The sequence below is a fragment of the Equus caballus genome, chromosome 11, assembly GCF_041296265.1.
Source record: "Equus caballus isolate H_3958 breed thoroughbred chromosome 11, TB-T2T, whole genome shotgun sequence".
NCBI lineage: Eukaryota > Metazoa > Chordata > Mammalia > Perissodactyla > Equidae > Equus > Equus caballus.
Window position 1 is genome coordinate 792,446 of NC_091694.1, and position 25,836 is coordinate 818,281.

Genomic DNA, 25,836 nt, shown 5'->3' on the forward strand with positions numbered 1-25,836 from the left:
GCCAGCCTCGGGGTCGACGGCCGAGCGCGTCGCTCTGTTCCCGGCCGGGCCGGCCTCGCGCTTCGTCTCGCCGCGTTCGTCCTGGGCCCGGGGCGTCTCCCGCGTTCGCTCTGGCTGCGCGGCGGCCTGACCGATGGCCCCTCAGCGGAGGGGCGCGCCCAAGGCGCCCGAAGGCAGCGGGGCGGCCGAGCGCCGGCGCCCGAACAGGTACCGGGCGGCGTGGGGAGGGCAGGGGCTGCAGTGTGGGCGGGGCCTGGCCTTGGCCGGCGGGGCTGCTGCGGGCCGGGCGGGGCTTGGTGGGCGGGGCCTTCGTGGGGGCGGGGCCTTCGTGTGGGGCGGGGGCCGTGGTGTGGGCGGGGCCTGACCGTGGTGGGCGGGGCCTACCGGGGGTGGGGGCGGGGTTTGTGGAGGTGGGGGTGGTCTGGGTGACGCGGCTGTCCCGTGGGCGTGGCCTAGCCAAGACAGGCGGGACCAGTGCTTGGGCGACTGGGTTGCGTAGAAGGTTGTGGTCACCGGGAGGGCGTGGCCTACAGAATCCCGCCACGCCGGCGTCCTTGGTCCGCGTGGCTGTGCCAGGAGTAGGGAGCACGTACTGCTCAGCTCAGCTCGGAGCAGGTGGCCCGGAACTCCGGGTGGGGAAACCCTCCCCGAGCCCCTCCTCCATGCGTACAGAAGGCTCCACGCCGGCCTCCTGCATGGGGACGGGGCTTCGAGCCCCCATCATCTCCTCCCTGTGTCTTTTCCTTAGCTCTGTGCACAAGAGAGCTCACGGTTGATGGCCCCATGAATGAATAAGTGACCATGTCATCACATAGCCTTTGAGGGGATTTTGCCTAAAGCTTTCAGAGCCCGGTGTATTTGAATCACTCCAGGACAAATCACCGGGTGGTGGTGCTTGCCCCATTGGCCACGGACCTTGCCCCAGCGCTAGAAAGCAGCTCCTGTCTGTTTTTGCAAGATTTTCGGGGTGCAGCTTGAGCCAGCTTGCCCTGAAAAGGGGTGCTTATTTTGAGGAGACCCGAGGGGAGTGTTGCATCTGGATCTGGCCCAGGAGACTGTTTCTTCATCTCTTGTTTCTCTGCACCCCGCTCTGCATCCCTTTCTGTCTCAGCAGCCAGGCTGTCTCAAGGAGAATGCGTTGCCCACAGCTCTGCACTTGCAGGTTAGGGTTCCAGCCATCTGCTGCTGACATGGGCTGGCAGTCTCCCTGATTGAGAATTCTTAGGGAAGAGAAATGACGAGCCCACTGGAGTCAGGTGTCCACCCCGGTCTAATCAGAGGAGGCCAGGTGGGCTGGAGGCTGGACAGCAGTTCTAGGTATGGGGATCTTTCTGAGCTGGGCAGACCCCCCCCCCCCCAGGGCATCTGTGGTCCCTATTTAAAATGATCATATATCCACCCCAAATAGTCTGACTATGCCATGAAGGACACCGACTGGCAGCTCCTCTTTTTTTTTTTTAAGATTGGTGCCTGAACTAACATCTGTTGCCAATTCTTTTTTTTTTTTCCTTCTCCCCAAAGCTCCCTAGTACGTAGTTGTATATTCTAGTTGAAGGTCCTCCTGATTGTGCTATGGCAGCTCATCTTGTTCCCCGAGGGGCACAGTGAGCCCTGCCTGGTCAGATGGGCGGGGGCCATGTTGCCCTGGATGTCCTCCCAGGCTGGTGAGTGCTCGTGGAGTGGCTCTACAACAGTTAGTGTAGGAACAGTTTAAGGCTAGCTGTAACTAAGCGTGGGTGTGGTCTCTGGTCGTGGTGGTCAGACTTTTCAGCATACGCAGGTGTGTTTGGGTGACCGGGTTGTGTTTTCTCTTCTCAGTATGAAGAATGTCCGGGCACCAAGGGAGACGCAGAGGAAGTGGCTGAGAGCCGCCGCCCTGGGGGCCTGTGCTGCCCTCACTGCGCTCTTACTCTGGGGCAGTCTAGGGGGCGATGATGGCGTCACTGAGGTCCTGGCTCACCGCAGCGAGGTCCTACTGGGCAGGTTCATTGAGGTGCCCTGCTCCGAGGACTATGACAGTCACCGAAGGTTTGAAGGTACGAGGTGCAGTGGTGATCCTGAAAAGGGCAGTGCGTTAGCATGAAATGCCTCGCATTCAAAATGCATCCCTCTTTTGCTACAATGAATTAGTGGGAGTCAGGTTGAAAGTGGGGTGTATGTGGCAGGGGAGGGAGCAAACAACCTTTCCCCCCCTCCAGATTGGTTAGCCCACACCTGGGCTGGGAAGTGCAGGTGTTTTAGGTCCTGCACACGGCCAGGCCCACAGGTCACTGTCCAGGTGTGGCTGGCATTACACTGACGTGTCCCACATTGTGGGCACTGTCTGATGGAAGAAATGGTTTGCCTGGAGGGATGTAATATAGTTGGAAAGGTCGGGATGAGAAAGATGAAACCAGAAAAGGCAGTAGTTGTAGAGAGTGTGCTAGAGTGTTGTCACTGCAGAAAATGTTGCAGCAAGGACCATTACTACCAGACACCCTCCCCACAAGGCTTGTGTCCCATCTTGGCACCCACCTGATGTGGGCAGGAGGAAGGAGTGGTCAGCGGCTGGGTTAGGGCCTTGGGGGTTGTGCCCAGAGGAGGCCAGAGGCGGAGCCAGTGTCAGGATGAGTGGGGTTCAGCACCCTGGAGAGTGTGCACCCCTCCTTGATTCCGCTGGCTCAGGCTGAAGCCACAGGAGACCCTGCTGCCCTCTGCCCTCCTCTGGCTGCTGTATTTTCGTACACATTCCCTGCTGCCTGGATGCTCTCTCAGTTTAAAAAACCTAGCCTGAGTGACTGGGTTTCAAAGACAGAATTCAGTTTATTTTTTTTATTCAGAGCAATGCTTTGGACTTGAACCAAGAAAAGATTGCCAAGTCCTTCCACCAAGGGGCGCCGGTGTGATGCGCACCAGCGAGTTTAACGGTCAGGGGTGGAGTGTAGTTCACTTGGCAGGGATGAAGGAATAGGGGTGTCCTTTCCCCTGTCAGTGGTCAGGAAAAGGAACATGTTCTGTTGTGTGGATGCTCTCTCTGTCTTTGTTGACTTTTTCCCTCTAATGTCCCAGCTTTCAAGAAAATATTTTTCAGTGGTTAGGACTGAAGATTTTCTTCCTACCTATTTAATAACATTAAAACAACATTTTTATCAACATAAAAACAGTTGGAATGAGGGGGAGGGGGGAATGGGAGTTAGTGTTTAATGGATACCGGGTTTCAGTTTGGGAAGATGAAGCTCTGGAGACGAGTGGTGGTGATGTTTACACAACACTGTGAATGTAGTTAATGCCCCTGAGCTGTACACTTAAAAATGGTTAAACAGTAAATTTTGCATTATGTATGTTTACCACAATGCAAAAAAATAGCTGGAGTGTATTTTCAAGCCTCTGGACGCCCCCCTTGCCTGCCCCCTCTCCTCACCTAGGCGGGAGATGCAAGGAAGGGACCGTCATGCTGGAGGGGCTTCTAGTTAGGGCAGCAGGCTCCTGGTGAGGCTGAGAGGCTCAGCCCACCCTGGGCGTGTGTCTAGTCGGTGTGTGTTACTGCGTGCATTTACACCCACATGTGTGCACTGACATTGTCAACTTTTTCACCCAGATTATGCTCTTATGCTTATTCACACTGAACACATTGTGTAGCTGCTGGATTTTGATATTTCAAAATCCGTGGGGTTTTGGCGCTCTCTTTCTTAAAATTGATTTCTAACCTGAATGCGTTTTAGCTGGATAATGTAATCTGTATGATATAGATCCTTTGATATTGGTTCAGACTTTCCTTTTGACCTAGTATGTTTTTGTTTATGTTCCATGTGTACCTGGAAAAACGTGTTTTCTAACAATCACATGCAGAGTTCCATATATTTCCCCTAATCCCAGCTCGTGTGCACAAACTCTCCATGCCCTCATGGATCTCTGTCCCCTTCGTCCGTCAGTGACCAGGAGAGGCAAGTTAGAAGCTCTGCTATGGTCGTGGGTCTGGCAGCTCCTCCTGGCTGGTCTTTCCCTGGGCTGCCTTGTGTCTGAGATGATGTTGTTTGGGGCTGTGTCACACTTGCCTTCCTGGTGCATTGTCCCTGTTGTCACTGGGTGCCCTCCTTTCCGTCTAGTGACTCTTGTCTTAAAGCACATTTGTTGGATGGACATATTGCTCCCCAAGCCTCCTTTGGTTATCATATTTGCCTTTACTTTCGACCCATCTATGTCATTATGTTCAGGGAGTAACCCTGATAGAAAGCATATGTCTGGCTTTTTGTTTATTAATAAAAATGCCTATATCAATAGGACTGTGTTTGGCCCCATGGAACTGAGGCAGCCCTCCCCTGATGACCCCCAAGTAGAACTTTATTTTTCCCACAAGACCAGGCCCAGAGGAAGGCACTGTAGGCCAGCCTGGAGCCCTCTGAGCCCCCCGGGCCTGAGCCTCTCAGCACATGGCTCATGTGGTCCCAGGACGCTTGCTCCACCTCCAGGTACAGGGCTCTTGTTCCAGGCAGGAAGAGGGAAAAAGGATGAAAAGCTAAAGGTTAGCCAGCCCAGCATGTCCTGTGAGTGTCTCAAGGCTCCATCTCGTCAGCCAAGACGTGTCTCATGGTGCACCTCCTGTGAGGCAGCTGACGTACCTGGTGTGAGGGAGCCGGCCTGCCCTTTGTGCCGAAGCACGAGGAGCTTGTTGAGCTCGTCCATCTCTGATGCTCTGCCTCGTCCTGCACCAGCCACCTCGACCCTGGCCCTGTCCACCTGACCCTAGCCACAGCCACCTGACCCTGGCCCCGGGCACCCCGATGCTGGCCCCATCACCATCCGAGCTTCTCCACCCTTTCTGTGAGCAGCTGCAGGTCCCGGGTGCAGAGAGCTAGAGGGAGTGTGGGGTGGAGACCCTGACGAGTGCCTTTGGCAGCAGCATTTGCCGGGGTACCTGGGGAGGGACAGTGACTAGAACTGAGCGCAGCTTTGGTCCTCCAGGAGGGGCTTTCTGACAGGAGCTTAGGAATGCGGGACCTGCGGTCAGTGATGGTTCTATGGTGCCATGGGTGCCACTCGGGGGTGGCTCTCAAGCTGTCTTCCCAGGGGTGAATAGAGTGCCAGGAACTTCCTGAGAGACCTGCCTGGTGCAGGCCACCAGCATGAGGCACACCCAGTGAGATGTTGACATGTCCCTTCATGGGACGCATGTATACTGAAAAGTCACTGTTGCTTATCTGAAATTCACATCTAACCAGGTGTCCTAGATTTTATTTGCCAAATCTGATGCCCTTAATCCTGTGGAAGGCGAGGCCTCAAACCACAAAATTCTACTGTCCCTGGGGAGGGCCGCCCACAGGTAAGTCCTCAACAAATGCGTTGTTGTCAGGATTCGGCGTGGGGTCAGTGTCTCATCCTGGCTCGTCTCTTTCCAGGCTGCTCCCCTAGGAAGTGTGGTCGGGGTGTCACCGACGCCGTCATCACCAGGGATGAAGCCCGGCGGATTCGCAGGTGAGACGCATCTCTGAGCTTCTGTCTCAAGCAAGTGGGAAAGGGTGGCTGTGGGGCAGAAAGCAGAGAATCGCTACTAAAAAGATGTAAGGAGTTCATTTAGAATTCCGTAAGAATTTCTCTGTGTGCTTCCAAGGGCAAAGGTGGGCTTTTCCAATTTCTAGAAGGAAAGGCTGTTGCCCCCAGTGATATAGTTGCTGATGGAACCTTCCAGAAGCCCAGGCTTTCTCCAGGGGAAGCCATTGTGACCCCTACAGGAGGTTGGTGAGATGCCACCCCCTCAGCTATTGGGGGAGCCCTATGGACACTGGCAGCAGCAGGGAGTCCCTAGGTAATATCCCCTTCTCCTCTCCAAACTGGTTAGGGTCAGCCCTTCAGCCAACCAGTGTGACTCATGACAGAGCAGCGAGTCCTGCTTGGAAGCAGTGGGCACTGGATTTTTCCTCATTGAGATTTCAAAAACATGACCTTAAAGCTTTGCCTTTCTGACAAGTTGTTCAGACACAAACTGTGTTTAGGAATATACGCCAAGTGGAGCCACATCTGCCCTCGAGCTGCTGTCCACCTCTGCCTGTGAGTCGAGCCTAGGGTCCCAGTGGGGAGACAGGCCTCCTCTCTCTAGATAACACTGTAGAGTCTCCCTGGGGGGGGTTGGCCACTGGCGTTAGGGATTGGTCCATCCCCCAGTCAGTTTCCTGGGCTGCCTCAAAGCATCTGTTAATGGTGCTAGAAGCTCTTGCGTCTTCAGTGACTCAATGGTCCTGCCAGGTCTGGCACAGGCCACCACGGCCTCTACCTCATAAGCTGGTGATTACCAAGGACAAGCGCCCCGTCCCCTGGCTGTGATGAGCAGGAGAGGGGCCCGTCAGCCCAAATGGACCCACTGGGAGTAGTTCAGCCATTCGATCCAGCCGCAGGTCTTGATGCTAAAGATGGAAATTAAGCCCAGTTGTTCCTAAACTGTGTCATGTTGTTAACAAGACGGTGATGAAATATTGGCATTTACTCACTTAGCTTTGAAAGTTGAGACCTGTGTTTATATCATAAACATTAAGTAATCTGTTAACATTGCGTGAATCGTGCTAATTGAAATTTGCCTAGATATAGCATAGGTAATTCTACTGACTAAATTCTGTCCTAAAATGATCTTCCCCACAGCATAGCGGAGAAGGGGCTGTCACTGGGAGGATCCGATGGAGGGGTGAGTCACGTGCCATCTGCTTCAGTTTTCTTTTCCCTTTGACTTTGCTCTCCCGAAAGGGGAAGGAGAGGGCAGCTGATGTGCAGGGTGCCCCCAGCCCCACCATGGACAGGCCCTGTATCCTCCCCAGCATCGACCACAGCAGCCACGTTCAGTGGCAGGGAGGGTGTTCCCTCTCTTCCTGGGTTCCCAGCTGGCCTGCTTCAGATCATGTTCGCATTTTAGACAACTGGGCTGGGTGGGGGCAGGCGGAGGAGGTCAAAGGCCAGGAGCTGAGGAGGGCGAGTTAGGAGCCGAATGAGGAGGATGACCAGCCTTGGAAAGAGGAGGGCCAGTGGCAGTGGGCTGCAGGGAAATGAGACACACCTGCTTGGTGGAGCTCCTCACCCTCCCCGGTGGGGGCCCCACTGACCCAGTGCTGGCCCTGGCGCCAGGTGTGAGGCTGCCGGGACCCAGTGGTGGCCCCTGAAAGATGCATCCACCAGAAACTGTGTGTGGGCCCTTCCTTGGGAAAAAGGTCTGCAAATGTCATTAAGCTAAGGATCTTGAGATGAGATGATCTTGGGCTGTCAGGGTGGACCCTAAACCCAGGGACGAGGGTCCTTATAAGAGGAGGGCAGAGGGAGATTTGAGACAGAAGAGGAGAAAATACGGAGAGGAGAAGCCACAAGATGGAGGCAGAAGACGGAGGGATGTGACCACGAACCAAGGGACATCTGGGGCCACCAGAAGCCGGAAGAGGGAAGGAAGCAGCCTCCCCTGGAGCCTTTGGAGGGAGTGTGGCCCTGCCGACCCCTGGATCTTGGATGTCTGGCCTCCAGACTGTGAAAGGATAGATTCCTGTTGTTTGAAGCCTGCTGTTTGTGGCCATTAGTTACGGCAGCTGCAGGGAACTGAGACAGGGCCAGTGCAGCCCTGCGTCTCACCTGCTTCCTGCGCAGCCTCTGGGTGCCCTGGCCCCGAGGGCACCTGACGTGAGCTCCAATTCTCGTGTGGCTCCCTGAACATGGACCCAGCGTGTGGAACTGTGGGAAGATGCCTCTCTCTATGTAGGTTTGGTGATGGCTGAATTACAGTCACAACACAGACTCGAGTCAGTCTACACGTGTGTTTCAAAACCCCTAGGGAGATTAATTCACAGACTCTGCTAGAATTTTTAAGTGTTTCTATGATTATCCACATAATTTTATTCTGCAAACTCTTTTAAGTTCTGAAAATTAAGCTCCTCCTTTTATTTCAGTTTGGTTCATTTCAGGGGGAATATCTATTAAAAACCTGTTTGTGCCTGGACTTGTCTTCTCTTTGCTCAGCATTCACTCAGGAAGTTGTCTTGTGGTGGATTAACCAGGTTTGATGCCTGTAAATTCAGTTAACTTTTTTTTTTTTGAGGAAGATTAGGCCTGAGCTAACATCTGCTGCCAATCCTCCCCTTTTTGCTGAAGAAGACTGGCCCTGAGCTAACATCCATACCCATCTTCCTCTACTTTATATGTGGGATGCCGCCACAGCATGGCTTGATAAGTGGCGTGTAGGTCCGCACCTGGGATCTGAACCGGCGAACCCTGGGCCGCCAAAGCGGAACGTATGAACTTAACTACTGCACCACTGGTCCAGCCCCTCAGTTAACATTTTTTATCCCAAATTATGTTCAAGCAAACCGCTGGGCTGGTCTCTGCATCAGCGAGGAAAGACAGCAGTTCCTAGGACATGGGGAAGGACCCACAGAGGCGGGGGCTCGGGGGTGGAAGACACTTGGCAGTTTATTGAAAAGTTATGACCCAGCAAGTCCACCCCTAGACGTTCACCGAGAGAATGAAGCGTCTGTCCACACAGACTTGTCCACAGCAGCCTTACTTGTAAGAGCCTGAGACTGAGAATAGCCTGCATGTCCGTCACAGGTAGCTGGACCAACAGGTTGTGGCACATTCAAACGAAATGATTGCTCCTTGGCAATAAGATAGAACGGACACTCGATGCCTGCAGCCACGTGAGTGAATCACAAAGTGGTTATGCTGAGCGAAAAGGAGCCAGGCCAAAAAAGAGTACAGGCCCCCATGGTTCCATTTACCTAGAGCTCTAGAAAATGTACATCAATCTTGTAGGGCAGAAAGCACATCCGTGGTTGCCTGGGGATGAGAGGGGTGAGTGGAGAGAGGAGGAGGACTACGAAGTGGTGGTGGGAAACTTGGGGTGAAGGATGTGTATCATCTTGCTGGCGATGGTGTTTCGCGGGTGTACACTGACATCAGAAGTTACCAGACTGAACACTTTAATCACGGCAGATCATAGTGTGTTGGTTATACTTCAGCAAGGCTGCAGGAAGAGGGGAGGGGAGGGAGGGATGCGCTTCAGCTGCGAGAGTTTGCAGATGTATCTGCAGGGGCTGTCTTTGGCCCGTTTTCAGGACGTTAGACTAAAGGGTTTGGTCTTTGCTCTTTAGGGAGCAGAGAAAGAGGTCGTCCTACACACACCCTGGGTCCAACTTTTCTTGAAACCCGGCAGTGTGCATTGTCTCCCTGACCTGGGCTGTATGTGGGATGGATCTTGGTGACTCGTGCTTGACTTCAGGGCCCTAAAGCCCGCTCACCGCGGCCACAGCCCTCACCCTTTGCCCTACAAATGTCTCTTCCAGGCGTCCATCCTGGACTTGCACTCGGGGGCCCTGTCTGTCGGGAGGCACTTTGTGAACCTGTACAGGTGAGAGCCCGGAGGGGCCGCGACCCTGACTGTGCGGCCTGACCTCACGTCTCCGTGCATTTCTTAGCTGGGGACGCCTGAGTGAGGTTTGTGTGTATTGGGCCTGAGTGGCTTCAAGTCCTGGGTAAACTGTGACATTAGCTGTCAGGGACACGAGCCAGGCGAGGACCAGAGGTGTGGCTTTCTCTGGGGGCCTGTCTGAGGGGCAGGATCCTTGTTCACCACGCATTAGGGAACGGTCTGGTGCTGCACTGAGGGCTTCCTGGGAAACTGAGACCTGCCCAGGGCTGAGAAATGGGGTCAGAGGAAGAGATGGGAGAAGCGAGAGGCAGGCCTGGCTCCTAAAGGTGCGGGTGGCCACGGAGCCTGCAGAGTCTGATCCTCCCAGCCTGGAGAAGCGCCACCTCCCTCTGCCAGGTGGGCTCCCACCCTCCCTCCCTCCCTCTGATCACATCCTTATTGTAGAAACAGCGCAGCTTCCAGATGAGGACACATTGATACTCAGGGAGTGCTGGTTAGCTGGAGGAGAGACTGAATTTAAAGGAAAAATGAATAAAATGTTACATTTGTTAACACTCTATTTTTTCACAGGTACTTTGGGGATAAAGTACAAAATATCTTCTCAGAAGAGGACTTCCAGTTATACCGGTGAGGAGGAGAGAAATGGTGAGGTCAGACGTGGTGGGGGGTGCTGTGAGCGCGGGGACACAGGGCTCCCTCTGCATTCTCTGCAAGCCAGGCCAACATCTAGTAGGAGTTACTGGAACAGCCGTGGATGTTAATTGGTTAGTAAGTGGTGCAAAGGGCAGCACCTGCCTCGGTGGCTGTGGATCCGGTGAGATGATTCCGCTCACATGACCTCGAGGAAGGTTACAGGCCAGGAAGCAGCTTGAGCGGAGGTCATGTCGCCTCATGTCCTCCTGGGCCTGTTCTTGGCCCCTCGTGACAGCTCACATGTTGGGGGTGAGACCACTCCAGTGGGGGCAAACCCAGCCTCGAATGGGCCGGCAGCTCTTGCAACGGCCCTAAGAGCCGCCCCAACACTTGTAGAACCAGAGTACAGCGTCACGCCAAGAAATCAACACCAAGACAACCCACCCGTCTGCCAGATCCTGTTATTTGTGTGTTTAGTTCTGTGCAATTTTATCACTTGTGTGAGTCGTGCAAGGACCTCACATTCAGGGTCCTGAATGTTTCAGTCACCACAAGGACCCCCGGTGCCTTTTTATAACCACAGCACCCGTCCTCCATCCCTAACCACCAGGGGTCATTCTTACCTTAGCCATGTGGCCTGGAAACACAGCTGCTGCATCCCCTTTATCACGTTTCCAGGGAAACAGCTGGAAAGTGAAGCAGCTGCTGGTCCAGAGAGAAGGTTTGATGAGCTCTTTACGCACAAGTAGCAACAGCAATAATTGGTGCTGTCAGTTGATGCCACACTCTGATGTGGCTCAGTGGTTTCAGCCTTGGGTGCTGGGTGTCGTGAGGCAGTGACATCTGACCCGCCCTCGGGGCCCCTGGAGCCAGGCGCTGGGTGGCTTAGGGGCCCGGTCTGTGATCACCCTGTGACTAGTGCTGCTGGCCTCACTGGTTGATTTTTTTTCACTGTGGTGGTTGTTCAGTAGAAAGTGTGCAGCACTATTTCGATATTTATGAATTCAAGGCTTTATGAATGTAAAAATGAACACTCAAAACCAAGGGAAAACAGAGGATTTTATGTCCTGTTTGAGTATCATAAACATGAATCCCCTGAACCTACGGAGAGGAAGGGATGTCGGTCTCAACCACAACCTGGGCTGTCGGGGGTCTCGCACAGATCCCGGGACGCCTGTGGCACAAGGCAGCATGAGCAAAACAGAGTTTGTATTTCTGGAGCAAAAACTAAGTTGACTGTTGCAACAAGAAGCCTGAGTACTGTTGCCAGCTGTGTGAATGCTGGATGCAGACAGCGCTCAAAGGACAAGTAAAGGGTGGAAGCGCTAAACGCGGACTCCATCAGGACGCCCGTCATGTTCTGATAAAGTTTCAGATTCAATAAAGATCTGTAATAATCAAAGAGGGAAAATGAAAGGAACGTCACCAGTAAAATATAATTATTGTTTCACATGATAAAACATGATTATTAAAATAATAACTAATAATCAACCAATTAAAATAAACAGTTAAATAAAATAATTAAAACTTCCAAAAATATATTATCAAAGAGTGTTTGTAAAGTAGATGGCTGTGTTTAGAGAGGACCACTAGGATCTTTTTTTAACATCATGTATTCTATAGTTAAAACTGAGCATTTTGAGACATGGGACATTTTGAGACAAGACTATTCCCAACACGGGATGTCAGTGTGATCTCATTTATGGTCTAGATTGTCAGAAAATGTATTTGTTGAAACAAGAGAACAAAGTTTTGGGGGAAACTCTTAAGTCAGTGACATCTCAGTCATCAGAGGAGCTGTGCCTGTCTCCCGTGAAAGGATTCTGATAATTCACACAAAATGCAAAATACACCACTTTGTCAATCTTGTGGAGCTGGAAGGAACTGCGTCTGAGATCAGCTTTAAGGCTAATGTTCAAGGCCAACGTTTCAGTGTGAAATATTCCCTGAAAACCGCCTCGGATTGTTGTAGGGTTGGTCAGTGTACCGCCAACACTCGGGACCTTTTCCTGATAGTTTTATTCGACTCTAAGTTACTGTTTCTGGCTTTTTCTGGATAGCGCAGAAGGTGAAACCACCAAATTGCTTCCAGTTTTTTCTTGGTTGCTATTTGTCACCTGAACACTGGGGAGAACGTGCAGTGTGATGGGCAGAAGCCAAAATTGTGAAAACTGGCTGACTGTCCTTGTGGGCACCCTGGCGCACTGGACCCACAGGAGCCGTCATTGTAACGGAAACCGAGAAATGGGAGGCAGGCGTATCCAGCAAAAGCAGAGCTCTCTCTTTGACTTCCCAGATGGAAATGTGAAGTTGGTGTGGATTTGACAAGTTGTGAGGGTCACTGACCCTGTGGAAGTAAAGGGAAGAAGCTAGCAAAGAAAGCAGAAAATCACGTAGAAAGGTGGTCTGCCATTTGGAGCAAAACTAAGCATCAATTCCAAAAGGAGTCTATTAATTATCAATGCATCATACAAAAAAAGAGTTTGTTGTTTGATGAAAAAAGGGAAGACTATCATGAGCTTTTAAATTCTTTCAGTTTGTTCAACTCCAAAACTTGGCTGAATGCTGTTTGCAAAGCTTCGAGGCCTGAAGGTGAACAAAGGTTAAGAAAATTAAGCCAACTAAATAAATGATGTTCCCATAAAAAATGTTTATGACCTAGTTGATAAGAGGTACTGAAAACGTAATACCTCATACCCTACTGAAGGGGTGGAAACACTTTGAATGTAATTGTTGGTTCAGCAGAAGGTCCATGAGCATTATCATTGACAGTAAGATAAAGCTTCCACTTACTGAGATGACTTCGAGGGGGGTCCCTAGAAGAGTTTGATGCCTCCCCGGCTAGAGCCCTTGCCTGGATGGGGGCACCCTTTAGCCAGTGACATGCATGTCGAAGGATCAGCCAGTTGTTTGGAAATGTTAGACTGATTCACGTACTGTTGTGCTCAGGCTGTACCACTGGGCACATGGTTTTAGGACCTAGTTTATTATGTTCCGTAGGTGAGCAGATATGTAGGTACATTTATGTGTGCAGACATCTTTCTAAGTAGAGGGGTGTGTGTGTATGTAGCTGTGTTGTGTGTACATAGGCAGGTATGTACATGGGTGTAGTTTTGCATGCAGGCATGTGTTGTGCATGTGTATGAGATGTATATTGGTTTGTATTGTGTATGTAGGTAGGTATGTGTGTACATGTGTGTAGACAAGTATGCATGTAGGTAGCTATGTGTGTACATATGAGTGTAAGTACGTACATGTGTAGGTAGGCATGTGTATACATGTATGTACACGTACCCGCACATATAACCAGGTACTGTGTACATATGTGTATAGGCATGAACACATGCAAGTGGGAATGTGTGTACATGTGTGTACACATGCAGGTCGGTGTGTGTGCATGTGTGGGTATGTACATCTGTAGGTAGGTGTGTGTGCACATATGTGTGTGTCCAAGTATGCATGTAAGTGTGTGTACATATGTATGCATGTAGGTAAGTATATGCATACATGCGTACAGGCACGTGTGGGCATGTGCGCATGTAGGTGCAGGTGTGTAGGTATGTACACACGTAGACAGGTATGTGTGCACGTGTGTTGTAGGCATGTGCACACATAGGTAGACTTATGTAGGTAGATATTTGTGTACATATGTGTGTAAGCATGTACATTTGTAGGTTGGTCAGTGTGTGTGTGTTTAGGCGTATGTGTGTATCCATATGTATGTACATAGTAGGTAGATATGGGTGTATCTGTACATATGTAGGTAGGTATGTAGTTATATGTGTGCACCTGATAGATATGGGCTAACCTGTCCAGCAGCTCCCCTGCTTTCTGGCCTCCCAGAAAGAGTTGCCTCCCTGTAGCTCCATGGAGCCTGGCTCTGCTGGTAGCTGCAGTCCAGGGAGGGGCTGGTGCCCCCACCGTGGATGCTGATGTGGTAAATTGTACCCTAGAGCACCTTGCCACACAGCTGCATATGTGTGGCTTGGAGTTCAGCCCCCCTGACGTGCCAGGGAGGGGCCAGCGTCTCCATGGGGCACCACCCGTCTGCTGTGTCGGGCTGTGACCATGCACAGTGTAGCCCTCAGTCCAGGGCCAGGGTCCTCTTCCAGGCCTCTCTGTGCTGCTTGGGAATGCATGGGCCGTGTGCGGAGTGCCACGTACCCTGTATTGCTGCTCCTGTCTGTCCCCACAGACACTGCCCCGGGCTGCCTGGTGCTGTGGTCATTCCTACGAAGAACTGGTCCTCAGGTTCTTGGTCATGCACTTGATATCCCATCACACATGCGCGGGATGCTGTGTGCGCGTCTGTTCGTCGTTCCACCTTCCTCCAGTCGTGTCTTTTTGTAGCAAAGTGCTGTGTGGGCTCTGTGGGATCCGTGGAGACTTCTCTCCTCTGAGGCAATGCTGCTGCAGGTGACGCGTGTGTCCTCTCTGCAGGGATGTGCGGCAGAAGGTCCAGCTCGCAATCGCCCAGGCTTTTGGCATCAGCGCATCCTCACTATACCTGACAAAGCCCACGTTCTTCTCCCGCATCAATAGCACGGAAGCGCGGACGGCTCACGACGAGTACTGGCATGCTCACGTGGACAAGGTGAGCCCCACTCTCCAGCACGGCCCCAGCAGGAGTAGAAGGGGGAGCACACCTGGCTGCCCGAGCTCGGCTGTGTCTGGGTTTCCAAGCATCTGTTCTTCGGCATTTCTGTTTTTAGGATTTTAAACGTCTTTCTCTTTGATGATTGGGGTGCACACTAAATCTAGTTGACACAGTTGAGGAAATAAAATGTGTTTCTTGTGATGGTGACAAGAAAAGATAGTGAAATGCACGTTCCGAAGAAGTGTGGGGTCAGTTCCCATCCTTTGTTGCTTGTTCACAAATGCACAGACTGTCTCCACCCAAGCTGTGAGCTTCACCAGGTGTCACTGGACCCCCCTTTCTGTCGTCCACACAGCCGCCAGGTGGTCTCCCCGTGGGCCTACATCCTCTGGGAGGCCCTCCTTCTCCCCACTTTTCACGGAAAGATCTCTTGACCAACGGGACTGTCTGCATTTCCCTCTTTCATCTTTTGTTCTTCTTTAGTCACAGTCACACCTAATCAGTGATCTTGATCAGTCCCGACTGAAGCTGCTCTCTGTCTAATCGATGATGTTGATTAGTCCCGACTGAAGCCTCTCCCCCTCTAATCAATGATCTTGATGAGTCTCGACTGCAGCCTCTCCCCGTCTAATTGATGATCTTGATCAGTCCCGACTGCAGCCTCTCCCCGTCTGATTGATGATCTTGATGAGTCTCGACTGCAGCCTCTCCCCGTCTGATTGATGATCTTGATGAGTCTCGACTGAAGCTGCTCCCTGTCTAATCGATGGTCTTGATGAGTCCCGACTGCAGCCTCTCCCCGTCTAATTGATGATCTTGATCAGTCCCGACTGAAGCTGCTCCCTGTCTAATCGATGGTCTTGATGAGTCCCGACTGCAGCCTCTCCCCGTCTAATTGATGATCTTGATCAGTCCCGACTGCAGCCTCGCCCCGTCTAATTGATGATCTTGATAAGTCTTGACTGCAGCCTCTCCCCCTGTAATTGATGATCTTGATCAGTCCCGACTGAAGCCTCTCCCCGTCTAATTGATGATCTTGATCAGTCCCGACTGAAGCCTCGCCCCGTCTGATTGATGATCTTGATGAGTCTCGACTGAAGCCTCTCCCCGTCTAATTGATGATCTTGATGAGTCTCGACTGCAGCTTCTCCCCGTCTGATTGATGATCTTGATGAGTCCCGACTGAAGCCTCTCCCCGTCTAATTGATGATCTTGATCAGTCCCGACTGAAGCCTCTCCCCGTCTAATCAATGATCTTGATGAGTCTCGACTGCAGCTTCTCCCCGTCTGATTGATGATCTTGATCAGTTCCGACTGAAGCCTCTCCCCGTCTGATTGATGATCTTGATCAGTCCCCACTGAAGCCTCTCCCCGTCTGATTGATGATCTCGATCAGTCCCGATTGAAGCCTCTCCCCCTCTAATCGATGATCTTGATCAGTCCTGACTGAAGCCTCTCCCCGTCTGATTGATGATCTCGATGAGTCTCGACTGCAGCTTCTCCCCCTGTAATTGATGATCTCGATCAGTCCCGATTGAAGCCTCTCCCCCTCTAATCGATGATCTCGATCAGTCCCGACTGAAGCCTCTCCCCCTCTAATCGATGATCTTGATCAGTCCTGACTGAAGCCTCTCCCCGTCTGATTGATGATCTCGATGAGTCTCGACTGCAGCTTCTCCCCCTGTAATTGATGATCTCGATCAGTCCCGATCGAAGCCTCTCCCCCTCTAATCGATGATCTCGATCAGTCCTGATTGAAGCCTCTCCCCCTCTAATCGATGATCTCAATCAGTCCCGATTGAAGCCTCTCCCCCTCTAATCGATGATCTCGATCAGTCCCGATTGAAGCCTCTCCCCCTCTAATCGATGATCTCGATCAGTCCCGATTGAAGCCTCTCCCCCTCTAATCGATGATCTTGATCAGTCCTGACTGAAGCCTCTCCCCGTCTGATTGATGATCTCGATGAGTCTCGACTGCAGCTTCTCCCCCTGTAATTGATGATCTCGATCAGTCCCGATTGAAGCCTCTCCCCCTCTAATCGATGATCTCGATCAGTCCTGATTGAAGCCTCTCCCCCTCTAATCGATGATCTCCATCAGTCCCCACTGAAGCCTCTCCCCTGTACTGCAACCACTTCCTGCTTTGGCTCGCCAGCGCCCCCGTGTGGCGCCCAGGGAGATGTGCTGTGGGAAGCATCTGAGGGCTGTCGGCGGTCGCCCCAGCTGCGCGTGCTCGGGGACCAGGTCGATCCCTTCTGTCTCTGAGGCTTGAACAAAAGGAGGCGAGGTGAGAAATCAGCAGATCTGTTTGGAGTAGCAATAAGAGCAGGTGTGGACGGCAACTTGCAGCTGAGGCTTCTGCTCTGAAATCTGGTCAGACCTTCCCGTGTTTGTTTAATCTTGACCGACTGAGCTTGATGGAGGAGGGGCCACATGTGGCCGGTGAGGAGTTGAATGTGGTTAGTGAAACTGAGGAACCCAAAATATAGTTAATTTGAGTTAACTTAAACTGACGTAGCCGTATGTGGCCAGTGGCTCCCGTGTGGGCCAGTGCGGTTCAGGGGGCTTGGCCAGATTCAGGTTGGGGGTGTGGGACTTCCAGCATCACCTGGGGGCACACAGCCTCTGTTCCCCTGTCCTGGGGGCTTAGGGATTAATCATCAGGTTCAGATGTCAGCCCGATCCATCCATGATCAAGGTCCCCATCTGCTCTCACCTCATGGCCTGAGCAGCCATTGATCCATTGAGAACCATCACCTGGATCCATTATTTCATTAGGGGACCAGGGTGAGACCTTTGGTGGAAGGTAATTGTAGACACTGCAGAGGAAAAAACAAGGTATTACAGACTGAGGGCAGAGAGGTGTGTGGAGCACAGATAGGTATGCCCAGTGTGCGGAGAAGGGAGCGCCGCATGTGGATGGAGCTCTGGAGAAGCTCCTGCAACAAAGGAAGAGCGGCCCTCTGTGCACCAGGAGGATTCGGTTCAGGAGAAACAACACTGAACGTAGCCATCAAACTTCAAAGGTAAGGAATATCTCTTCAGGCAGGAAAACGAGTCAACAGTGGCAATCAGGCAGCCTCAGATATCCCCAGAGTGATGCTCAGAGCCGGGAGGCCACGGGGTGGCCTGCAGGACCCAGGGCAGCCTGTCCAGCCATAGGGTGGACGTGCAAGAAGATGTCCTCAGACGTGACAGAACCCCAGGAGTGGCATCCGCTCCTCATCTGCAAAGCTCTCCAGCCGCCACCTTGGGAACAGATGCCAGGCAGAACCCTGAGGGCCTTTGCTGTCCTGGTCACCCCACCTGTGTTCGTTGACCTGACCACCTGCATTCACTTGCCTCCCGACTGCCCGCTCCCCCAGGGCACTGGTCTTTGTCGAATTCCTTTGAAGTATCTGAGGGGGGGGCGGTGGGTAGGAGAGAGGCTCTGGGACCCCCCTTTTATGTTTTTTGCGGCTCACGTATGGTTTCGATGGATGTGAGGTCACTGCTGAAGCTGTTTGAGAAGCACTGCCCCGAGTGGTTCGCAGATTCACGTCACTTTGGTGTTTGGTGAACTGATGCTGGATGAGGGGGCCCAAGATGGGGTCTTGGTGGGGGACATGGGGCTGAGCCCAGGTCTTGTAGAAAGAGTCCAGCCCCACAGGTGACGTGGGGCGTCACACGGTACCATTTACGAGAAGGTGATGGGCATGGACCGAGGCCACGTGGGTCTCGGTCACCTTGGCAGGCTTGCTCCCCTCCCTCCTGGTCAGCCCCGCTCCTGTCAGGAGATGACCATTGTGATGGTGACAGAGGGTATAGATGATTGCCGGGGGGGTGAAGAGCTTTGCACTTTCTGAGCCTTGATCAAAGGTGTCACGTGAGATTGGTCTGGGGCTTCTGTCTCCTATTCCCATGATGCCTACAGGTGTCAATAAAATCATTTAAGAGTCGATATTTCTAAATCCAATAGCTTAGAAGCAGGAGTCGAGGACTGGTATAGACTGTCAAGTCCACTTCAGAAATCTAAATGAGATTTTAAACCAAACCTTAAGAATCTTGCATTGAAAACACCTTGCTGTGGTGCCCTGACCTGCAGTAAGTCCTGAGGCCTGCAGATGAAGCTGTGAAATGACCTCAAGGGTCCGTAGGAAAGAGACCACAGCCGCCTCCCGTTTACGCTCCTCACTGGGCCCAGGGGGTCGATGGCCAGAGGGTCCATGCTAACGTGAGCCCAGAACCCAGACCCCATCGCTCGCCTGCTGCTCTGCACTGCCCACATGGTTTTCCAAAAGAACGTCCTCACAGAGAGCGCCAGACACAAAGGACAGATACTGTAGGACTCCGGGGTGTGAGGTCCCTGGGGGAGTCACACTCAGAGACACAAAGGACAGATACTGTAGGACTCCAGGGTGTGAGGTCCCTGGGGGAGTCACACTCAGAGACACAAAGGACAGATACTGTAGGACTCCAGGGTGTGAGGTCCCTGGGGGAGTCACACTCAGAGACAGAAAGTAGGATGGGGGACCAGGGACTCGGGGAGAGGATGGGAGTTGTTGTTTCATGGGGACCGAGATTCAGTTTGGGCAGATGAAGAGTCCTGGAGATGAAAGGTTGGGGCAGCTGCAAGACAGTGTGAATGGACCTAAGGCTGCTGAGCTGCACACTCAAAAACGGTTAAGACGGGCCAGCCCCGTGGTCGAGTGGTTAAGTTCATGCTCTCCACTTCAGCAGCCCAGGGTTTCGCTGGTTCGGATCCTGGGCGTGGACATGGCACTGCTTGTCAGGCCATGCTGAGGCGGCGTCCCACATGCCACAACCAGAGGCACTCATAACTAGAATAATCAACTATGTACTGGGGGCTTTGGGGAGAAGAAGAAGAAAAAGATTGGCAACAGTTGTTAGCTCAGGTGCCAATCTTTAAAAAAAATTACTTGAAAACAGTTCAGATGGTAAATTGTATGGTATGTGTGTTTTACCACAATTTTTAAAAAGCTTGAGGTCGCCCCACATCTGAAGACAGCGGACGCACTTGTCATTGCGGCTTGTTCCGTGCACTGACATGGGAGGCGGGCCTGCTGGTGAGCAGGTGGCTCAGCCACTGTCCAGAGAATCACCCCAGCGGACTCTTCTGCGCACGCCCTGCGCTTGCCACCTGTGTGGGAACATGGCTGCTCGGCCTTTGAGCTGTGTGGGAGCCCCGGCAGAAAGCATGATGTGGGCTCGACAGAGGTTTTTCTGATGTTGTGAAGGCCCCGAGTGGCTGATTTACGAGGCCCACACATGTCGTTTACTCTGAAGGGTGACGCGCTCCCCTGCTCCTTGCCCGCAGGTGACCTATGGCTCCTTTGACTACACCTCGCTGCTGTACCTCTCCGACTACCTGGATGACTTCGGCGGGGGGCGGTTTATGTTCATGGAGGAGGGGGCCAACAAGACAGTGGAGCCCAGAGCCGGTAGGACACGCAGGTGGTGGCCCTGGGGCTGTGGGGCGGGGTTCAAGGGAGCGATGCTGCATTTATGGAGCGCCTGCTGTGTGTCAGGCGGCCAGCGGCTGCCTGGATCCACCCGCGACACCCAGGAGGCCCATTCCTCAGAAGGGGAGGCGGGCTTGACTGTGCTCACTCACTGCGTCACAGCAGAGCGTGTCCCAGAGCCTGGCCCACGCCCTGTGTGCAGGTGGTCCCACCACCGTCCCCTGCAGTGCGTCCCTGCCCTGTCCCTTCCCAGAGGGACTCAGCAGCTTCAGATGAGGTGATGCTCCCAACCTAATAATGCCCATAGCCACACTGAGCAGCAGGGCCTGCCTCCCTGGACCTCGTAGTCCCAGAGCCTCTGCTGCCCCCAGGACAGTGCGGACACTCTGCACTGCCCACTAAGCACGTGTTGAGTCAATGAATTGTTCCCTCCCTTCTTGAACTTTTGGGGAAGGTAAGTCCAGGTCCTGGGGGAGGGATGGGGAGACAAGGGGTCTCCCGGGGGGCTTCCTGAGGGGTAGCCCAGGCCTCGGACCAGCCGCAGCTGGGACTCACAGACAGAGCCCAGCCACTTGGCTCCCACCTGAGCACCTCAGACTACACTGCTGCTTCACCTGCTGCCGTGTCTCACCTGTCCCCATGGCATCACCCTCACCTGCTTACTGGCCATGGAGCTGGCATCTGCTCCCGCCTAGTGGCGGCCAAGTCAGACAGCGAGGCTGTCACTTGCCTTGGTTCAGAATGTTCTCATGGGCCGTGGGGCACTCCTTCACAGTGGGTCCAGACTGCTCCTCGAGTAGCCCTCAGTCAGACGTGAAAGTAGCTTGGAAATGGAAAGGCATAGAAAGGAAATTAAACAGTCCAGGGGTCCTCCCCTCCATCAGTGGGGTGAGTGCAGGAGGGGTGCAGCCTGGCGCAGGTCAGCAGCTGGAGGGGCCTTGACCCTGCAGCTGTGAGTGTTGGGGTAGGCGGGTTGGAGAAGACCTTGGGCCCCACCCTGTGGCTAGCAGATCAAGAGCCTGGGGGGCAGAGCACTGTGTGCAGGGTGCGAGGGCTGGAGTCCATGGTGTGGGATGGGGTCTGAGGAAGCAGTGCTGGTCCCCCCGGCGGTGTAAAGGACCCCTCCACGGAGGCCGAGTGGGGATGGTGATGGGGCCTGGCATCGCTGCTGCTCTGGAAAATGGGATTGGAGGAGACTGGGGGTGAGTGAGACCTGGGCACCCCATCTGGGGCTGACCTGAGCCGTCGGGCCACCTCCCTGGGAGCTCGGGCAGAAGGGACGGTCTGAGTCCTCAGGGCTGGTGCGTGTCCAGCGGTTGTTTGATGGTCAGGACTCGGTCTCAGCGCTGCCTGCAGCTGAGCTTCACCTTCGTTTCTGACTTCACCTGCTAAGATGTCGACACGTGACCGACTTTGGACGCTCCTGACACTAACTTCAGAAATTTTCAGAAATCCAAGCACAAGTGTGTATTGTATTTTATAAAGATATTGAAATCCATTTGTGTTTCTCTAACTTCATAAAAATGGGCTACATTCACGGAAATGGTGGAGTTGGTTTCAGGGGCTTCTGTTGAGTCCAGATGCCGTCTGCTGGTCAGGGGTTCTGCTCCCTCGGCGTCTCCTGCTCGGCACTCCTCCCCGGCCCTGGTGCTGAGTCCCAGCACCACGTGCTCCTTACTCTTCCACTGGTGCCGACACTTTAAGGAAGTGGATGATAAGCTAATAGTTGTTTCCTAAAGAAAATAAGAAGCCACAAAGCACCTTTTTCTGAACACTGAAATGTTTCCTGGTTGTGGAGCTGGGGGCTACTGTACCATTAGACAGTCAACGGCCTCAGTAAAACTACAAGCCTGTCTTTGCTTTCACCTGTGGGGGCGGGTTCCCAGAGCTGGCCTGCTGTCCCTGCTTGGGGCGATTTCCTCCCATCGGCTGATCATTTCTGTGCCACTGGGCTCCTCCAGGGCATTGCTGTAGTACCTATCACTATTTTAATTACTGTGGGCTTTTGAGCTGTCAGACTTAGGTGGAGAGCTTAATTGCTGGTTCATTAAAAATAAGAAAGGGCCGTAGGGAAAATTGTAGAGCCTGTGCTGGCCTTTTCTGTACAGGTTTGCTTGGGTCAGAGAATTTGCATACCAAGTAGACAAAAGGTGAGTCAGTGATGTCATTTTGTGACATCAGCCTGTCCAATCCCAGCCCCGGGGTTCAGTAAGGCACGTCCGTCACTGCACATCACCGGGAGTGTGGCCTTTGGCCCAGGGAGGGCGATGCACGCGGCTCACCAACAAATAAGGATATGTTAAATAGCTGTCATTTTTCTGTAAATAGTTTATTATCTCTTGTGGAAATTACCCACAATGTGTTGTATTTTCCCGCTTACTTATTCTGTCTGGTGCTCTCCCTCCTTCCTGTAGACTAGGTCTCCACCAGCTATCATTTCTCTTCAGCCTTTAGCGTTTCTTGCAGTGCTGGCGATGATATCTCTGAAAATGTCCTCGTTGTACCTTTTGTAAAGGATATTGTCACTGGCTATGAATTCTGGAGTGATGGGACTTTCCTTTCTCTTTATAAATGGGCCTGCTGGGGCTGGCCCGGTGGCACAGTGATTAAGCTCTCACGTTCTGCTTCAGCGGCCCAGGGTTCGCCAGTTTGCATCCTGGATGCTGACACAGGCATCGCTTGTCACACCATGCTATGCCAGGAGTCCCACATATAAAGTAGAGGAAGACGGGCATGGGTGTTCGCTCAGGGCCAGTCTTCCTCAGCAAAAAAAGAATAAAAGAAAGAGGAGGATTGGCAGCAGATGTTAGCTCAGGGCTAATCTTCCTCAAAAAAGAAAAAAAGAAATGGGCCTGCTTTGCTTGGTTCCACTCTTGCGGAGGTGAGATCTGCATCACAGCTTTTTCTCAGGTGCCTTTTCTCTGCTGCCTCCAGACTCACCTTTTCGTTTCATCAGTTTGACTCTGACGCGCATCCATGTGGATCTATTTGTATTTATCCCACTTGGGGTTTGCTAAGTTTATTGGATGGAAAAGTCAAAGTTTTTCATCACGTTGGGCAAAGTTTTGGTCATTACTTCTTCAGGTCATCTTCTTCTGCCCTGAGATTTCTCTCCTCTGGCCTCTCTGTGCAGATGGGCCTGGCCGCTTGTGCCATGTCTCAGGTTGGACTAAACCTGGAAGGAACTGAGGACAAAGTGTCTTAGAAACATAACCCTCGGAAGGCACTGTGAGTCCAGATTTCTCTGGGGAAGCGTCTCCTTCCTGCCGGGCAGCCAGCTGGCCTGGAGGAGGGCGCAGCTGCCACGTCAGGTCCCGGGAGTCCCCGGCCCACACCCAGAGGTGTCCGTGGTGTCACAGTTTCTGGGTGGGGTGCGGTTCTCTGTGGCAACCAGGAAGCAGCGCACGTCTGGGGCGGACTTTACTCCTTTCCAGAGGTTTAGAGTCAAGTCACAAACAGGCGAGGAAGCAATGGAGTTCCTGGCAGTGACTTTTGAGGGGAAGTGAAACGGCCACACAAGGTGGTTTGGAGCCAGGCCGCATGGCGGGAACGTGGAGTCTCTGGACCCTGGGCTCCTCATCCCTGACGACTTTGTGACGTCAACTCACTTGTCGTAAAGACTTCTACAGTGGCCTGTGTGAGGCCAGTTAAATCCTGAGGCGGAGACGCGGAGTTCTCTGAAAGCAGCGTGGACTCTCGGAGCTCCTCCCGAGTTGTCTTCTGTCTCTGCTCCTCCAGCATCTCCTCTTCACTTGTCCTTCCTGACCCCGTTAAAGCATTGTCTTCACTCTCCGGGTCTCGTCTTCACTTGTCCTTCCTGACCCCGTTAAAGCATTGTCTTCACTCTCCGGGTTTCGTCTTCACTTGTCCTTCCTGACCCCGTTAAAGCATTGTCTTCACTCTCCGGGTCTCGTCTTCACTTGTCCTTCCTGACCCCGTTAAAGCATTGTCTTCACTCTCCGGGTCTCGTCTTCACTTGTCCTTCCTGACCCCGTTAAAGCATTGTCTTCACTCTCCGGGTCTCGTCTTCACTTGTCCTTCCTGACCCCGTTAAAGCATTGTCTTCACTCTCCGGGTTTCGTTTCGTTCACATGTGATTAGAAATACAATCCTAATGTCGGACCTGAAAGGCTGTGAGAGGCGGGCCCGGGGAGATGACGAGGCTGTCAGGGCACCCTGGCAGGCGCACAGGACCTGGTCCCCAATCTGGGCTCTCCCCACCACGGAGCCCCTGGGGCGGGGCGGGGGCGCCCTCATCCCACGTGGAGGGCTCGCCTGCTGGCGCTCTAGGTGCTGCTGGTCTTTCTCCCCGACCTCCTCCCGCTTCCTGCCTCTGCCCTTCCTGGAGCGGGTGAGTGCTCCAGCTCTCCTGGTTGGTGGTGTTGATTTGTTACGACTGTTGTGTTGGGGCCGCCTGAACGGCAGGTCCTCTGAAGCCCATGGCCGTGTGTGCCGCCTCTGTGCTCACTTGTCTCTCCTTCTCTCCCAGGTCGGGTGTCCTTCTTCACCTCAGGGTCTGAGAACCTGCACCGGGTGGAGAAGGTCCTCTGGGGTACCCGCTACGCCGTCACCATCGCCTTCACCTGCAACCCCGACCACGGCATCGCAGACCCAGTGCTCACGTAGCCCGCGGTCCACGGCACCCTCCCTGAGCATACGCCCCAGTCCCTCCCATTTCAGCCCATTTCCATTGAACAAGGTGCCTTACAAATCATCCTGGACTTTGATTTGCTGTTTCAATTTCGAATCATTTCCTCTGTGGTTTCAATCATTTTTCGTCCGTGAGTAAATTAAGGAAATTGGCTTTCCTCCCCGAGCACCCGCGTGCTTGCTTTGATGTGCGCTTGGCGACAGGGGCCTGGAAGCTGGCAGCGAGCCGACACCCCTCCTTCCTCAGGATGGGATCCCCGTGCCCCAGGTGGAAAGTCCCGTTTGTGAACACACTGAAGAGTCATTCTCCTGGCCTCATCTGAATTCAGAGACCACCTGGCCCATTGAACATCGGCTTGAATGTGGACGATGCCATGTGGGGCCAGCAGCCTCCACTCAGGGAGGCAGAATCTGCAATCATGACAGCTCTGGAGAAGGTTCTGGAGAGAGCGTGGCTCTGGGAGGCAGACTGGGGCCCAGGACCAAAGACACCAGCGATGCGAGTCCTGTCTGACACAGCATCTTCTGGAAACCAAGCCAGTCACACCCGACTCAGGCATCTGCAAGTGCCCCCCGGCAGAGCTTGGAGCTGAGAAGGCGGTTAGAGGGGCAGGTGGGGGCAGCAAGAGTTTGTCCCCCAAACTGTATGTATAATCTGGGGAGCATCCACAAAGTGGTAAGACAGACAAAGTAGAAATAAATTGAGGCCAAGGAGGAGAGAGCACCAGTGGACCAACGCTCACTTCCCCTTCTGGCCCCGGGCACACCCAGTCCCGTCCCAGGGCTTCTCCACCCATTGACGCTGGAAAGACCGGAGTTCTGCTTCCTGATCTTGATGTCTCAGGACCAAGTGTAGGGCCGTGGCCAGCCCTCAACTCACTTTGTATGGACCCCCATTCCTCCCCGGAAGGGGCCCTGCAGGCTCCTGTTTACTGTCCTGCCAGCCCCTCCACACTGAGGGGGCCTAGATGTCCCCGCCGGCCAGCACGCTGTGCCCCGTGGAGTGGCCAGGAGAGTCTGCGGCCAGGTGACCAGGACGATGCCTGAGCTCTGTCCCCCGCAGATCTCAAGGCCCCACCTTGATATTTCCTCCGTCTTAGTACCTTAGAGGCCAAGCAGACAGT

At 53.2% G+C, this 25,836-nt stretch overlaps 1 protein-coding gene across 2 annotated transcripts; it reads left to right on the plus strand.

Annotated features, from left to right (window-relative positions):
* Positions 1-3: 3 nt before the first annotated feature.
* Positions 4-25,436, plus strand: OGFOD3 (2-oxoglutarate and iron dependent oxygenase domain containing 3). 2 transcript variants are annotated; one of them, XM_023651705.2, is made up of 9 exons: positions 4-207; positions 1,819-2,036; positions 5,376-5,451; positions 6,610-6,652; positions 9,285-9,349; positions 9,941-9,997; positions 14,444-14,597; positions 19,918-20,041; positions 24,552-25,436. In XM_023651705.2, exons 1-9 carry the CDS (start codon positions 134-136, stop codon positions 24,686-24,688), a joined length of 948 nt encoding a protein of 315 aa, XP_023507473.1. In that variant the 5' UTR covers positions 4-133; the 3' UTR covers positions 24,689-25,436. The 2 variants fall into 2 exon arrangements, with proteins under 2 accessions (XP_023507473.1, XP_023507472.2); XM_023651704.2 differs by lacking the exon at positions 19,918-20,041 and having other exon boundaries at positions 69-207.
* The last annotated feature ends 400 nt before the right edge of the window (positions 25,437-25,836 follow it).

Bases quoted from the DNA above. Each gene is read 5' to 3' on its own strand.
- OGFOD3 (XM_023651704.2), top strand. From the start codon at position 134: ATGGCCCCTCAGCGGAGGGGCGCGCCCAAGGCGCCCGAAGGCAGCGGG. The intron at 2,037-5,375 runs GTACGAGGTGCA...GTCTCTTTCCAG, and splicing joins CAGTCACCGAAGGTTTGAAG to GCTGCTCCCCTAGGAAGTGT. The intron at 6,653-9,284 runs GTGAGTCACGTG...TGTCTCTTCCAG, and splicing joins TGGGAGGATCCGATGGAGGG to GCGTCCATCCTGGACTTGCA.